Raw genomic sequence first — 15,947 nt, forward strand, 5'->3', positions numbered from 1 at the left:
CAGATTATGAGCTGCTTCTTGCAAAATTTCGGCTTAAATTGAAGAACGTAGGGAAAACCACTAAACCATTCAGGTATGACCTCAATCATATCCCTTATGAATATACAGTGGAGGTGAGGAATAGATTTAAGGGATTAGACCTGATAGACAGAGTGCCTGAGGAACTATGGACGGAGGTCTGTAACATTGTTCAGGAGGCAGCAACTCAATCCATACCAAAGAAAAAGAAATGCAAGAAAGCGAAGTGGCTGTCTGATGAGGCTTTACAAGTAGCTGAGGAGAGAAGGGAAGCGAAAAGCAAGGGAGAAAGGGGAAGATATATCCAACTGAATGCAGAGTTCCAGAGAATAGCAAGGAGAGACAAGAAGGCCTTATTAAATGAACAATGCAAAGAAATCAAAGAAAACGATAGAATGGGAAAGACTAGAAATCTTTTCAAGAAAATCGGAGATCTCAAGGGAACATTTTGTGCAAAGATGGGCACGATAAAGGACAAAGAAGGCAGGGACCTAACAGAAGCAGATGAGATTAAGAAGAGGTGGCAAGAATACACAGAAGAACTATACAGGAAAGATCTTAATGTCCCTGATAGCCATGATAGTGCGGTCACGGAACTTGAGCCGGACATCCTAGAGAGTGAAGTCAAGTGGGCCTTAGGAAGCATTACTACCAACAAAGTTAGAGGAGATGACATTATTCCAGCTGAGCTATTTAAAATCCTAAAAGATGATGCTGTTAAAGTGCTGCACTCAATATGCCAACACATTTGGAACACTCAACAGTGGCCACAAGACTGGAAAAGGTCAGTTTACATTCCAATTCCAAAGAAGGGCAATGCCAAAGAGTGTTCAAACTACCACACAATTGCGCTCATTTCACATGCCAGCAAGGTTATGCTCAAAATCCTACAAGCTAGGCTTCAGCAGCATGTGAACCAAGAACTACTGGAAGTACAAGCTGGGTTCCGAAGAGGCAGAGGAACTAGAGATCAAATCGCCAACATTCACTGGATCCTGGAGAAAGCAAGAGAACTCCAGAAAAAACGTCTATTTCTGCTTCACTGACTACACTAAAGCCTTTAATTGTGTGGATCACAACAAACTGTGGCAAATTCTTAAAGAGATGGGAGTACCAGACCACCTTACCTGTCTCCTGAGAAACCTGTACGAGGGTCAAGAAGCAACAGTAAGAACCGGACATGGAACAACCGATTGGTTCAAAACTGGGAAAGGAGTACGACAAGGCTGTATATTGTCACCCTGCTTATTTAACTTATATGCAGAGTACATCATGAGAAGCGCCGGGTTGGATGAATCACAGGTCGGAATTAAGACTGCTGGGAGAATTATCAACAACCTCAGATACGCAGACGATACCACCCTAATGGCAGAAAGCAAAGAGGATCTAAAGAGCCTCTTGTTGAGGGTGAAAGTGGAGAGTGCAAAAAACTGGTTTGAAACTGAACATGAAAAAAACTAAGATCATGGCATCTGGCCCCATCACTTCCTGGCATATAGAAGGGGAAGAAATGGAAGCAGTGACAGATTTTACTTTCTTGGGCTCCAAGATCACCGCAGACGGTGACTGTAGCCATGAAATTAAAAGACGCTTGCTCCTTGGGAGGAAAGCTACGGCACACCTAGACAGCACAGTAAGAAGCAGAGACATCACCTTGCCGACAAAGGTCCATCTAATCAAAGCTATGGTTTCCCCAGTAGTAATGTATGGCTGTGAGAGCTGGACTATAAGGAAGACTGAGCACCAAAGAATTGATGCTTTCGAACTGTGGTGCTAGAGAAGACTCTTACGAGTCCCCTGGACTGCAAGGAGGTCAAATCAGTCCATCCTAAAGGAAATCAACCCTGACTGCTCCTTGGAAGGACAGATACTGAAACTGAAGCTCAAATATTTTGGCCATCTAATGCGAAGAGAAAACTCCCTGGAAAAGACCCTGATGCTGGGAAAGATTGAAGGCAAAAGGAGAAGGGGACGGCAGAGGATGAGATGGCTAGATAGCATCACTGATGCAATGAATATGAACTTGAGCACACTCCAGGAGAGAGCGGAGGACAGGAAGGCCTGGCCTGCTATGGTCCATGGGGTCACGAAGAGTCGGACATGACTTAATGACTGAACAACAACAATCGGAGCCAGCCATAATACATATGAGAGTTTATGTTTCCAGACAAGCAAAAGCAGCTTGAAAGAGGGATCACTGCTTGTGGTGGTGTGCACGCTCTGAGCCCTTTCGGCTCTGGTGAGCAGGTTTGAGTGTTGTTTTTCAAACCAGTTTGGGAAGAAACAACAGTGGGAGAAAAGGAACCCGCAGGGCTTGCCCAAGTCATTATGCTGCCTGAGCCGCAGGGCCAGATGGCACCCCGCTTCCCATTCCATGAACAGAAGCCGACTGGGCTAATGGTTGAATTTTACTTCAAGATGGGCAATGGGAGAGCATCGTCCACCACACCTGAGGGCAGCAGACTAGCTTAGGGGGCAGAGAGCACACATAGCTCTGCCCTCCTGACACCTCGCTGCTGCTCCCCACCCCTAGCCTCCGCCACCTGAGGCAATCGCCTCACTCTGCCTAATGGTTGGGTCGGCTCTGAACCTGTATGTACACGATTGGAAGGAAACCTCTCTCAACACGCTTTCAGGATTCTTAAAAATAATCACCGCCTCTGTTAGAATTCTTTCAGTATTTCCTGGGGAGAGGGAATGACAGTAGGTGGGTCCACATGAACCTGCTCACATGTTGAAATCAGGCTGAGCCCCTTCTGGCACCCACGAAATTCGAGCACCATCAGACTGTTACCTTTGGTAGATTCACTCTCCCGGATGAGGAAAGCACCGTGTGTGTTACCCGCGGTCAGAAGCTGCCGTTCAGCATCCTTCCTGCTGAGCGATTTGAAAAACCAGCTGCAAGAAGCAACACAAGAGTTTACAGAGTTTGATCTTACTGTCTTGTTTATACAACAGCAGCTACTTTCATTTAAAACAAAGCAGAACAAGAACATTAATGATGCCGATAAAAGTGTGCAACCATTTTTTAAATCGCTTTTTTATTTTTAAACATGTGAATGTCACCCTCTAATATAAATATTTCCAGGGCAGCTTAAAACCCCCCAAACATGAACAAAGTATTGATAAAACATGCTCATAAATAAAGTATTCGAAAACTAGTCCCCAGCCACAAAACAAAAAGAAAGAAGATGGCAGTGACTCACAGACCAAAAATACACAAGTGCAAAAATCTTTGTTTCATGCAAAATTGCAGCAAAACTGTCCCACTACAACAAAAAAAGATTTTCCTTTGAAATTGTAGCTGAGGAATCCCCACTTCCTCTTGAGAACACAAAGAAACTGCAGCCCTCCAGGGCACCCTTGCCAATGGAGGCCAAGCCACTCCATAATCGGGGTGGCAGCTGAACCTGTCTTGGGCATCTGCGGTATGATTGCCCCTCGGAACTGTGTCCCAGATTGCAGTTTGCTTGTCCCATAGAACTCAGTGGGAGCCATTGAGAGCCTCTGTGTGCCAGCTTCTGTCTGCATAGTTCTACCACTTAATCTGCCTAGCTCAACCTTGGATTCCATCTCCTGCTCATGGGAGAGTGTGACAAAAGTTGGATCTCAAGACCTGTCTTTTAGATAGACGGATGGATAGATAGATAGATAGATAGATAGATAGATAGATAGCTTTTCCAGGGCTTCTTCACTTCTGAGTGTCTAATAATATAGCATGACATTCAAATCTCGAAGAGTAGTTAACAATAGGGCTGCAAAGTCTAAAAAATTAGTCAGGTGACTCAATTAAAAAAGTATTAATCAAGTAAAACAATGCCCCTGCTTAACTGGATGGAGATGATAGATAGATAGATAGATAGATAGATAGATAGATAGATAGATAGATGATAGATTAGATAGATAGATAGATAGATAGATAGATAGATAGATAGATAGATAGATAGATAGATAGATAGATAGATGAAAACTGCAGGTGTCAAGAGGAACCATCTTTAAAAATGTATCCCCCACTTCTTTCTCTCACACTTGAGGAAATGCCCCTTCTAAGATTATTTCTGCAATAACAAACGTGTTCAATATCTACAAACAAATAAAGCATACTTCTTTTCAGAAATATTGTTTTTACCCATATGCACATTTAATCAATATATTACTCTGCTAAGGATGAAATCCTATATCCACTTACCTGAGAGTAGGATTTATTGAACTTACCTCTGAGTACACATTTATAGGATTGTGCTGTAAGACTGGAATCCTATACCTATTTACTTGAGTGTAAACTCCATTGAACCCAATGAACAGGTTCACACCATCGAACAGGTGGGCTGTGTCATGTGTGGGCACGTGGGGGTGGCCATTTTGAATATTCAGCTTGTTGTTCAACAAGTTGCGGCTTGTTGTGTCGTGCAGACCTAGGGGCCATGCTCACATAATGCTCACATAACCCATGGTCTGTTGCTGGGTTATCCTAGAATTGTTTAACCTGCACGTAACCCACGGTCCCTGGATTCGCACAACACATCAAGCCACAGTGAGCTGTTAGATCATGTGAACCAGGTCCATGCATAGACACACATAGGATTGTACTGTAAACTTCATATGATTTATTCCTTTTTGAAAAATTGGGTTGGAGAAAACAGAATTTTTTCTACTCACAGCTCTTGTTCTAGAGTGTTCAACTTAGCGACAAAGTTGCATGGGATGAGGCCCACTTGCCCTGTGGTGAGAGACTGAGCTTTCCACCACTCCCCATTCCTAAAAAGGAAGAATAAACATCAGCCTCCCTCTGCTTTATCCCCAACCCACACCCACTAGAGAAAGGGAAAGAATGAACAAAAAACACATACTGTTATATAGCCTCAGTTGAAGTCCCTAGTCTAAGTTTAAAAAAAAAAGACCTTGCTTTTTTTGACAACTGATAAATTATAAATGTATAAACTTAAACCCGGTTCAAATCTGTTTAAAGGTGCTTCTAGACAAGGGTTTATTGTGCAATCACACTCATTTCATGGAACGTTACAAGGGATCGTCTACAATTTGTAGCCCTCCCATGCTTTCCCACTGTTCCTTTCACAGAAGAAAAGATGGAATAGCTGCACAATGGCTTTTGACTGTAAGCGCTAGGAGCCCTCCATCTGGAAAGACCCTAACTGTCCTGGCTCCCAGCCAAACAATTCTGACAATTGTAACTACACACAAAGGAGTTTGGCGCTTTGCATGCAGGAGGTCTGCAATTTGATCCCCAGTATCTCCAGGGAAGGCAGGAAAAATTCTGGAGACCTGCTGCCAGTCAGTGTCAATAATACTGGGCTAGATGGACCAATGGACCGACTCATTAAGGTAGCATCCTATGTTCCTAATTCCCAGCACCTTCACAAAACAGCCACCAAGTGGATCTTTGGGAGAAGCCATGGCAGTTGTCAACCCTGTATTTTTGTAATGTAGATGTACATAAAATCTTCTTATATGGATGCTTCCAGATGAAGCTTTTATGGCACTATCGCCTCATTCACAGACATTTATGGGGGGTCCAGACAGTGTCATCTTCTCCTTGTGACCTTCCTGTGCTTTCTCGCCACTGCTCCCATCTTTTCCCTTACCAGAAAATCCATTAAGAAGAAACAGACAGATTGCTAGCTCTAGGAGCCCTCCATCTGGAAGCACCCTATGGCTGGGGTCACACAACACAAGCACCCTATGGCTGGGTTCACCCAACAGTCAGAGTATGGGTTGTTGTTGAATCATGGGTTGTTGTTGAATTTAGCTGGGATAACAAACCATGTTAACCATGAACAACCCACAAAGAGGATCCATGATTTGTTGTTGGGCTGTAAACTGTAGGTTGTTCATGGTTTGTTAGCGTAGCTGGGTTCACACAACATAACAACCCATGATTCAACAACAACCCACACTCAACCCATACTCAGTCCATACTCTGGTTTGTCATGTTGTGTGAACCAGGTCACTGTATCAGCCCAGTGCCTTGGGGTATTTCCAGACAGAGGGCTTCTTGCACTAGCAGTCGGAAGGCGTTGTGTAGCTGTTTGGTCTCTCCCTCCTTAATTAATGTTCTGTTGTAAGAAAAAATATGGTAGAAGCCAGGGGGGAAACATGAGAGGGTTACAAATGGAACATGACTTCATCTGGACCCCTTACAAAATTCTGTGAATGAGTCAGGATAACTGCACAATAAAAGCACCTTGAAGCACAGTCTGTTTATTTTACACATTTCTTTAAAAGATAAATAAATGTTGCAACTCAGAATATGCTAAAAACCATACACCTCTTATAATGGGTGGGACATTCAGACGATTATGACCCTTCACTCTTAAGTAATTCAAAACAGAATTACCCCCTGCTCTCATCCTGTCCTCACAATAATTGATGTGGATTAAAGGCAATCTCAAGAATAGTTCATGCAAATTAGTTAACTCCTGTTGGTTCACACAATCATAAGAGTTCAATCATCCTAAAAATATTAAAGTCTGCCAATTGTTGCAGTGCATAGTTATGGAATCAGTCTTGTAATTTTACTGTATACCAGTCAGAGTTGAATTAGTATTTGTTCTCATAGTCCACTTAAAAACCATTCATAGTATGAATATGTTTTTAGTCCTCTTAGGGTGCAACCCTATGCATATTTACAGAGGAAAAAGTCCTACAACTCCCAGCATGCCCCAGCCAGCCTTGTAGGGTTTTTTTCCTGTCTGACCTGCATAGGGTGGCACCCTTAGACCTGCATCCACCATAATGCAGTAGCTGGAAGATGAGCAGTTCTTGGGAATGGGACGGTTGGAGGCCCTGTATCATGGGATGCAAACTCACGGTGCAACTTGTACTGCCATTGGTTGGGGCAACTCACTCCTTTTGTTGATGCCCCAGACCCACAGATAGCACTCCAGTGTGGAAACGGACTTACTCTTCCAGTACCCGCAGTTGTTCCCCTCTTTGGAGCACCAGGTCTCCTTCGTGGGTTGAGTCATAATCATACAATGCGACCACCAGTTTATCTAAAAAGAAAATTAACACATCTCTAGAAGACAAAAGATGTTTCTGGACTAGGGGAGATATCCTTTCAAATTCAGCTTACGTAATAGCATTCACAAAGACCCTGATGCTGGGAAAGACTGAAGGCAAAAGGAGAAGGGGACGGCAGTGGATGAGATGGCTAGATAGTATCACCGATGCAATGAATATGAACTTGAGCACACTCCGGGAGAGAGCGCAGGACAGGAAGGCCTGGCCTGCTATGGTCCATGGGGTCACGAAGAGTCGGACACAACTGAACAACAACAACAACAATAGCATTCACAATCTTAAGATTAGTTAGAGGGCTGTAAGCACTCCAAGGTCCCTTCCATGGTTCTATGGCTCTCAGTGGTTAGCTCGCCATATTGAACACAAAACACAGGGCCTTTTCAGTGTTAGCACCAAAATGGTGGAATGCCTTGCTAGGGAGATCTATCAGACCTCTTCTCTTCCTGGTTCAAGGAGAGCACTCAAGGCTCGCTTGTTTATGCAATTTGTTCAGCCTCATGTAGTAGATGTTGCTTAACTGCTTTTAATCTGCCTTATTCTTTCCAAATAATTTTAACTGGCTTATTTTGATGTTGTTATTACTTTTATTAATGTTTGGACATGCAATTTGCCATTTTGAATGTGCTCGCATAGAAAAGCAAGGTATGCATCTGGGAATTCATTAAATAAATCCATAAAAAGGCCAGCCAGATGCAAGAGCAGCCCAAGCAGTAACTTGAGGTGGGTGTTGTTAGGAGTGCCAGTGCAGCAACTGGAGTGGTGCATCTCGGGATCAAAGAATATTGGGGTACACCACTGCCAGGATAGAGAGCACAGCAGTCTGGCCATCTGCTAGCTGCAGGTACACTGGCAGTGCCCCCTTGTCTTGCCCATTCCCCTAGATTTGGCCACTGGCCAATCAATTTGCCAGCCCTACTCCAAGAAGCCACAGCGGTCGTGGAGACAGAACATCCAGACAGCCTCTGCGGCCTGCACTACTGCCAAAAGCAGGAGGAAGAGTAAACATTTAACCTTGAAGGGGTGAACTGGGAGGAGGAACCATTTCCAAGGACATCAAAGGATGCGACACCTCCGAGCCATTTAAAGCCAGCCTCTGCAGGAGAAACAAAGACACAGTCAAGGACCCTTTGGTAGCAGTGATCTTCACGTTTCCCACCAGCCTGATACATTTATGTCTTCTCCTTTTCTTTCTCGAAGCCTTGTCTAAATGGGGAAATTAATGTGGATGCAAAGAGGGTTCAAGATTTTCATGCCGAATTAGTTAGAGCCAATATTTCAAAACTAGTTTAGGAAACGCAAGAGTTAAAATCTGTTTGCATCCCTCCCTCAAAAGGAAATGAATATTAACATACAGCCTCATTACAGCCTGAATTTCAGGATCTCACTAAAGAGAAAACCAGTCTAAATTAATGAGGCTGTCGCGGTGGGTGGAGAAGTAGGGTTCAACAGTGAAAAGCTGCACTGTGTGATTCAGCTCATGGGGAGAGTGGAAAGTTAGGACCTGAAGTCTGTGCAAAACATTATAAAGAGTCAGTGTGGGCTTTTAAGTAGTGGAGGCTGGTGGCTCCGATGTCAGTGCTTGGAGAGCTCCTTTAGAGTTCTGACTGGTTCTGACTGAAACCCAGAGCGGATTCACCGCCCCACTGGCATTGGAGCCACCAGCCTCCACTGCTTTTAAGAAAAGTAGTGATGTGATTAATCTAGATATGAGGAGCACAGATCTAGGGTTTCTCACCTGGGGCTTGGTGGCTGGATCAATTGGGTAGTGGCACATGTCACAAATTTCAATATTCTCAGCCCAGTCATCATCAAACTCTGAACTGCAGCAGCAACCCATAATCTCTGCAAGGCAAAGGGCGGGGGGAGGGGAAGAAGCAAGAGACAAACAGGCCATAAATCCAGGTTCAAATCCCTGCTTAGGCAAAGATGGTCTTCAGCAAGCCAAGACAAACAACAACAACAACAACAACTTGTTAGAAAGTTTCCCAAATGGTGTGGCTATGGTAGAGGGCAAAGAAAGTAGGTTGGTCCTCATCAGTGATCTTATAGGAACTAGTCAATAGGTGCCTGTGACAGTCATGGAATCGTATTCCACACAGGACTTCAAACCAAAATGGATAAGCTACCTGAGGCAGGATAGCAAGGATGGGGAAATCACATTTTCCCTGCATCCGTTTATTGCATTGTTTAATACTGGAGAAATCTGATGTCCCTGGAGAGGCTGTGTATCTCTGAATATAGATGCTGGGAGCAAACCTCAAGGATGCCTGTTGCCTTCATGCCCTGGTTGTGGACTTCCAAGAGGCATTTTCTAGCTGGTACACAGGAGCCTGAACAAGATGGACCTTCTTGGTCTGTTCTAGCAGGACTCTTCTTATGTTCTTTCATACCTTGAGGAAAGCCGTCTGGATTTTATTTATTTATTTATTTATTTATTTATTTTCTATACCGCCCAATAGCCGAAGCTCTCTGGGCAGTTCACAAAAATTAAAACCAAACACACAATAAAACAATTTAAAATATATAGAACATTAAAACCACAATATAACAATACAGCCACAATAAAATCTAGCAGCAGTGCAGGAGTTTAAAATACAGATTTAAAACAGCAAAGATAAAAATTTAGAAAGCTAAAATGCCTGGGAAAATAAAAAGGTCTTCACCTGGCGCCGAAAGGAATACAATGTAGGCGCCAGGCGAACCTCACTAGGGAGCTCATTCCAGAGCCGGGGTGCCACAGCAGAAAAAGCCCTCCTCCTAGTAGCCACCCGCCTCACTTCCTTTGGCAGGGGCTCACGGAGAAGGGCCGCTGACGATGATCTTAAGGTCCGGGCAGGCACATATGGGAGGAGGCGATCCTTCAGGTAACCTGGCCCCAAGCCGTTAAGGGCTTTAAATGTTAACACCAGCACTTTGAATCGGGCCCAGAAATGGACTGGCAGCCAGTGCAGCTGGAAAAGTACTGGCGTAATATGAGCTTGCAGGCCAGTCCCTGTTAACAATCTTGCTGCCCTATTTTGGACCAGCTGAAGTTTCCGGACCGTTTTCAAAGGCAGCCCCACGTATAACGCATTGCAGTAATCCAGACGAGAAGTTATCAGAGCATGGATAACTGTAGCTAGGCTATCTCTGTCCAGATAAGGGCGTAGTTGGTATACCAGCCTAAGCTGATAAAAAGTGCTCCGTGCCACTGAGTTCACCTGTGCCTCAAGTGACAGTTCTGGATCCAAGAGCACCCCCAAACTACGAACCTGATCCTTTAGGGGGAGTGCAACCCCCTCCAGAACAGGTTGAATATCACCTAGCCGGGCAGACGAACCACCCACTAACAGTACCTCCGTCTTGTCTGGATTGAGTTTCAGTTTATTGGCCCTCATCCAGTCCATTACCGTGCCCAGGCACTGATTCAGAACAGCCACTGCCTCACCTGGGTTTGATGAGAAAGAGAGGTAGAGCTGGGTGTCATCTGCATATTGATGGCACCTCAGCCCACACCTCCGGATAAACTCCCCCAGCGGTTTCATGTAGATGTTAAACAGCATGGGGGATAAAATAGAGCCCTGTGGAACCCCATGGCACAATTCCCATGGCACAGAGCAATAATCCCCCAGCACCACCTTCTGGAATCGGCCATCCAAGTAGGAGCGGAACCACTGTAGTGCAGTGCCTCCAACTCCTAACCCAGACAACCTATCCAGAAGGATACCATGGTCGATGGTATCGAATTTTTGCAGCAACTGAGCACCAATTGCACTATTTTAATATATTACATTTCCTTTGTACAAGTCTTATACTATAATACATTCCAGGCAATAAAAACAATCAAGGCAATCTCGTACAATAAAAGCAAAGATCTGGAAAAGGCCTTTAAAAGGTCTATGGCAAATGAACCTCTTTTTTTAGGGTTGCGTAGTCCACCCAAGAAAAATGATCAGATACTCTAAAATGTTGGGGAAAGAAATGCAGAGGGAGCCCATCTGGAAAAGTATCTATGAGACAGCCTAATGTAGGTTGTTTGGAACTTTGTTTTCTTCCCACACCTCAACTGGCTTCATCCTACAAAAGAATAAAGTTCTTCAGAGAAGAAGATGAAGGAACCAAGACCATTACAGGGTGGTGAGTGTTTGTTGGTTATATTTGAGAAGAGGAAAACCACGATCCTGTTCACATATTTCTGTTTTAAATCTGTTGTTGGCTTCTAATACCGTTTCTGTCATAGGGCATTTTGACACATTATGGCTTAAGAGTGTTTTTGCTTACTTATATTATTCAATTCAATTTTATTCAATTTTATTGCATTGACAACTAGTCATTTGCAAACCAATGAACCAGACCATACAGCTAAAACATATTTTTAAAAAAAACAACCATTGGTTACCTCCAGAAGTTCAACAACCCTTAAAATTTAACATGTAAAACCTAAGACCAAACGATTTCGTTTTATCTTACCTTGAACTAAGCACAATATGGGGGTTTGAATTCAAAGCCCCTTGTCTCACTTTCAAGGCAGAATTAATATATGTTGCCATTCTAAAAGCAACATAATAGTCCAATCCATTTAATAACATAAGCATCTTATCCCTTGATGTTTCCAACCTCTTTTTCTTTAGGAGTGGAAAAATATATTTGAATCTCAAGTTATCATATTTAGCACACCCTAGCAGAAAGTGAATTCGATCCTCTATTGGCTTGCAACCGAACGGACATAGCCGACATGGCCTGGGTACATTATGAAATCTTCCCTCTACTTCCTTCAAGGGAATACTATTCAGTCGGCATTTTATAATAAGAACCCGTAATTAATAGGGACTTGGGTGTGCCAGATATTGTGCCGCCTGGTTGAATGTAGCTGGCAACCCAGCATATAATTAATTTGACCTACAATTAGCCACCATGGCTGTGTCCATTTGCCACGATGTATCTGCTATCCTCTGCTTTATGAGCAATTTGGCCACATCATAACCCTTTGATAAAAGGAATTCATATGAGAAACCAATCTGGGTCACATACTCTCATTTTACTTGACCAAGACCCGGCCGCATGGTTCATCTCCTCAAAAGCAGCCTGAAGCAATGGTGAAATTAGCTGGAAAATCAATCTGAGCCAGAGACGAGCCGCTGCATTCATTACCAGGCCTGAGATGGGTAAGACCCCTGTTTCAGTTCTTATTATGCCCCTGGGGTGCTTCTTGCAACATATAGAGCTCTTGTTAAAAACCCACGTTGAACTGATCCCAGCTCAGCCAGGTTTGAATTTGCCCATAGCGCTGCCCCATAAAGCATTTGTGGCAGTAGTGTACAACGATAAAGTTCCAACAGTGGAGAAATTAAGTGCCCTCTCCTCCCAGCTGAAAACCTTAGGATTGCCCTGGGTGTAATCTTAGCTTTCTCTGCCGTCCCATTTATATGTTTATCCCATTTGCCAGCTTTTGAAAAAATGATTCCCAGATATTTATATTTAGTTACTGAGTCTAGGTTATGGCCATCCAGCAACCAGCAATGGATCTTTCTAGATCTACCAAATTCCATAACCTTTGTTTTCTTATAGTTCACCATCAACATTTCTTGCTAGCAAAACTTGGAAAGAGCCACCAGCAACCATCTCACCCCTATCGAGGTGTAAGACAGGATGACAGCATCATCCGCATATAATAATACGGAAACTGGACTGTGCCCCAGAGAAGGTGGAAAGAACTGTGGAACAGACAGGGCATTTACCATGTCATTCAGATATATATTCAATAATGTTGGGGCCAGCAGGCATCCCTGTTTCACCCCCCTATTGACAGGGATAACTTTGGATAATGTTCCGCTGGTATCCAGTCTAACTCGCATGATGGAATTTGTATATAGTCCCTGGATTCTCACTCCCAACCAGGGGTCAATTTGAAGATCTCTGAGTTTCTGCCATAGTCACACTCTTGAGATTGAATCAAATGCAGTTTCAGATCCACAAATGTTGCAAATAGCACTTTGTACAGTGGAGAAGTATATTTCCCAATCAGATGTTGTAGGAGGAAACAATGATCTATAGTAGAGCGTTCCCTCCGAAAGCCTGCTTGTTCCTCAGCCAGGATTCCAGACTCTTCTAGCCAGGGCTCTCATTTCTGTAAAAGGTATTTACTATACAGCTTGCCAATCATGTCCAGGAGACTAATTGGTCTATAATTTCTCGGGTCAGATCCAGAACCACCCTTATGGATTGGGATGACAACTGCCTTAGCCCACTCCTTTGGGAATACTCCTGAGACATCGATAGTTGTAAATAATGATGCAAGTAATGGGGCCCACCAATTAATTCAATATTTCCAAAAGTCAGCAGTTATACCATTTAAGCCTGGGACTTTGCCTTTCTTTAAGCCTGTAATGAAGTTAATAACTGTTTCCGGAGTTACAGGGGGCCACGCTTGCTGGTTTACCAGGTCCCCTGGCCCCACATCTATCTCTGTCCCTACTACATAAAACAGCTTTCAAAAGGGATAATCCCATCTAGATGCACTGATGGGGAGGACTTGACTTGTGATGTTGATTTATCAGGCTTCAGAATGTTGTTCTATCCTTAGACTTTAGGGCTGACCCCAGCTCTACCCACTGAGAGAGGAAGTACTCCCTTTTTTTCTTTTTAATTAGAGTTTTAAACAATCGGCGTTGCTCAAAATACCAAATTGGGAGGGGGGTAGTTGCCCTTTGTTTAAGCATATTATGAGCTTTGCTTAGTTTTTTCTTTTGTAGCTTACAGTCTGAATCAAACCATGGTTTTGAAGAGGTTTGGGGGCCTAATAGTCATGGGGTGCAGAATAACAAGGGTTCCAGCTCTGTAATTATATCCTGGAATAGGTCGATTTTAGCTTCTCCAATATGACCATCTGTTATTAGATCATATAGATATCTCATTTTGTTGGAAGCAAGTATTTGTCCTAATTCCTGTTGATCCACATTTTGCCACTGAATCCTTATTCTGGCACTCCTGTGTGGGCCTCTGATTCTAGCCCTGGCTTCCCCTCTCCTCATGGAGTTATGAATGCCTATTGCTAGCCTCACTGGTTGATGGTCCTGCTCTGGACAAGAATCAGTTGAGAAATGCCTGACCTTGTCTAGACAACCCCCTGAAATCAGAATGTAATCGATCACACTTGCCCCCCAGTGACTGAAGAAGGTAAAATCACCCTCAAGATCTTTAGAGCTTAAACCATTTAACAGGATTAAACCTGTCTCCCTTATCAGCGAGCAAAGATAATGACCATGACTATTTACTGAGCTGTCTTTGGACTGTCTTGTGGGTAAATCCCAAGTTGGAGTCCACTTGTCCAACCCCTCTTCATTATTTTGGACCAGATCCCAAGATGACCCAATGCGGGCACTGAAGTCACCAGCCAAGATAATCATGGATCTGGGAAACTTCAGATGGATGGCCCCAATTGATTCATCCAGCAATTGCCACATTTGGGCAGAATAATGAGGCGAGCCCCTCAGAGGAACATAAGCGTTAATCAGTATCAAATGTAGTCCTCTAAATCGAAGACTAATAGCTTGAAACCAAGGGAGGTGGATAATCAGTTCATTCGGGCGTACCTCAAGGGATGTTGCAATTCCACAGGCAAGACCACCCCATGGGTGGCCTTTAGAAATTGGAGCCTTGGCATCTGTTCCCCTTCATGGATCACTGCCTTGTTGTGGTGAAGGGGCTTGCGTAACTCAGTGAAGCCATAAGCTATGCCATGCAGGGCCACCCTAGACGGACAGGTCATGGCGGAGAGTTCTGACAAAATGTGGTCCACTGGAGAAGGAAATGGCAACCCACTCCAGTATTCTTGCCAAGAAAACCCCATGGAACATATCACAAGGCTAAAAGATATGATGCCGGAAGATGAGCCCCTCAGGTCGGAAGGTGTCCAATATACTACTGGGGAAGAGCAGAGGGAATTTCCAAGTAGCGCCAGAAAGAGCGAAGCGGCTGGTCCAAAGCCGAAAGGACACTCAGCTGTGGATGTGTCTGGTGGTGAAAAGAAAATCCGATGCTGTAAAGAACAATATTGTTTAGGAACCTGGAATGTCAGATCAATGAATCAAGGTAAGCTGGAGGTGGTCAAACATGAGATGGCAAGATTGAACATCGACATCTGGGGAATCAGCGAACTAAAATGGACAGGCATGGGCGAATTTAATTCAGGTGACCATTATATCTACTACAGTGGGCAAGAATCCCTTAGAAGAAATGGAGTAGCACTCACAGTCAACAAAAGGGTGGGAAAAGCAGTACTGGGGTACAATCTCAAAAACGACAGAATGATCTCAGTACGAATCCAAGGCAAACCATTCAACATCACAGTAATTCAAGTCTATGCCCCAACCACTGAGGCCGAAGAAGCTGAGGTTGATCGGTTCTATGAAGACCTACAACACCTTCTAGAACTAACACCAAAAAAAGATGTCCTCTTCATCATAGGGGATTGGAATGCTAAAGTAGGAAGTCAAGAAATCACCGGGATAACAGGCAAGCATGGCCTTGGTGTACAAAATGAAGCAGGACAAAGGCTAATAGAGTTTTGTCAAGAGAACACGCCGATCATAGCAAACACTCTTTTCCAACAGCACAAGAGGCGACTCTACACATGGACATCACCAGATGGTCAATATCGAAATCAGATTCATTATGTCCTTTGCAGCCAAAGATGGAGAAGCTCTATTTTACTTGTCAGTAAAAACAAGACCTGGAGCTGACTGTGGCTCAGATCATGAGCTTCTTATCGCAAAATTTCGGCTTAAATTGAAGAACGTAGGGAAAACCACTAAACCATTCCGGTATGACCTAAATCATACCCCTTATGAATATACAGTGAAGGTGAGGAATAGATTTAAGGGATTAGACCTGATAGACAGCGTGCCAGA

The 15,947-nt window shown here is 43.8% G+C and overlaps 1 protein-coding gene across 4 annotated transcripts in view; it reads right to left on the reverse strand.

Moving 5' to 3' along the window:
- Nucleotides 1–15,947, reverse strand: part of LCK (LCK proto-oncogene, Src family tyrosine kinase) — a 42,882-nt gene that overhangs the window by 19,781 nt on the left and 7,154 nt on the right. For all 4 annotated transcript variants that reach the window (XM_084816045.1, XM_084816046.1, XM_084816044.1 and 1 more), the window contains exons 2-6: nt 8,795–8,901; nt 8,071–8,152; nt 6,941–7,031; nt 4,678–4,776; nt 2,813–2,916 (exon numbers count right to left, since the gene is read on the reverse strand). In XM_084816045.1, coding sequence (XP_084672171.1) covers nt 2,813–2,916; nt 4,678–4,776; nt 6,941–7,031; nt 8,071–8,152; nt 8,795–8,896 — 478 coding nt within the window. In that variant the 5' untranslated portion in view covers nt 8,897–8,901. The remainder of the gene's footprint in view (nt 1–2,812; nt 2,917–4,677; nt 4,777–6,940; nt 7,032–8,070; nt 8,153–8,794; nt 8,902–15,947) is intronic.

Source organism: Heloderma suspectum, chromosome 10 (assembly GCF_057233095.1).
Source record: "Heloderma suspectum isolate Gila_16-S chromosome 10, 16-S_ref, whole genome shotgun sequence".
NCBI classification, from domain to species: Eukaryota; Metazoa; Chordata; class Lepidosauria; order Squamata; family Helodermatidae; genus Heloderma; species Heloderma suspectum.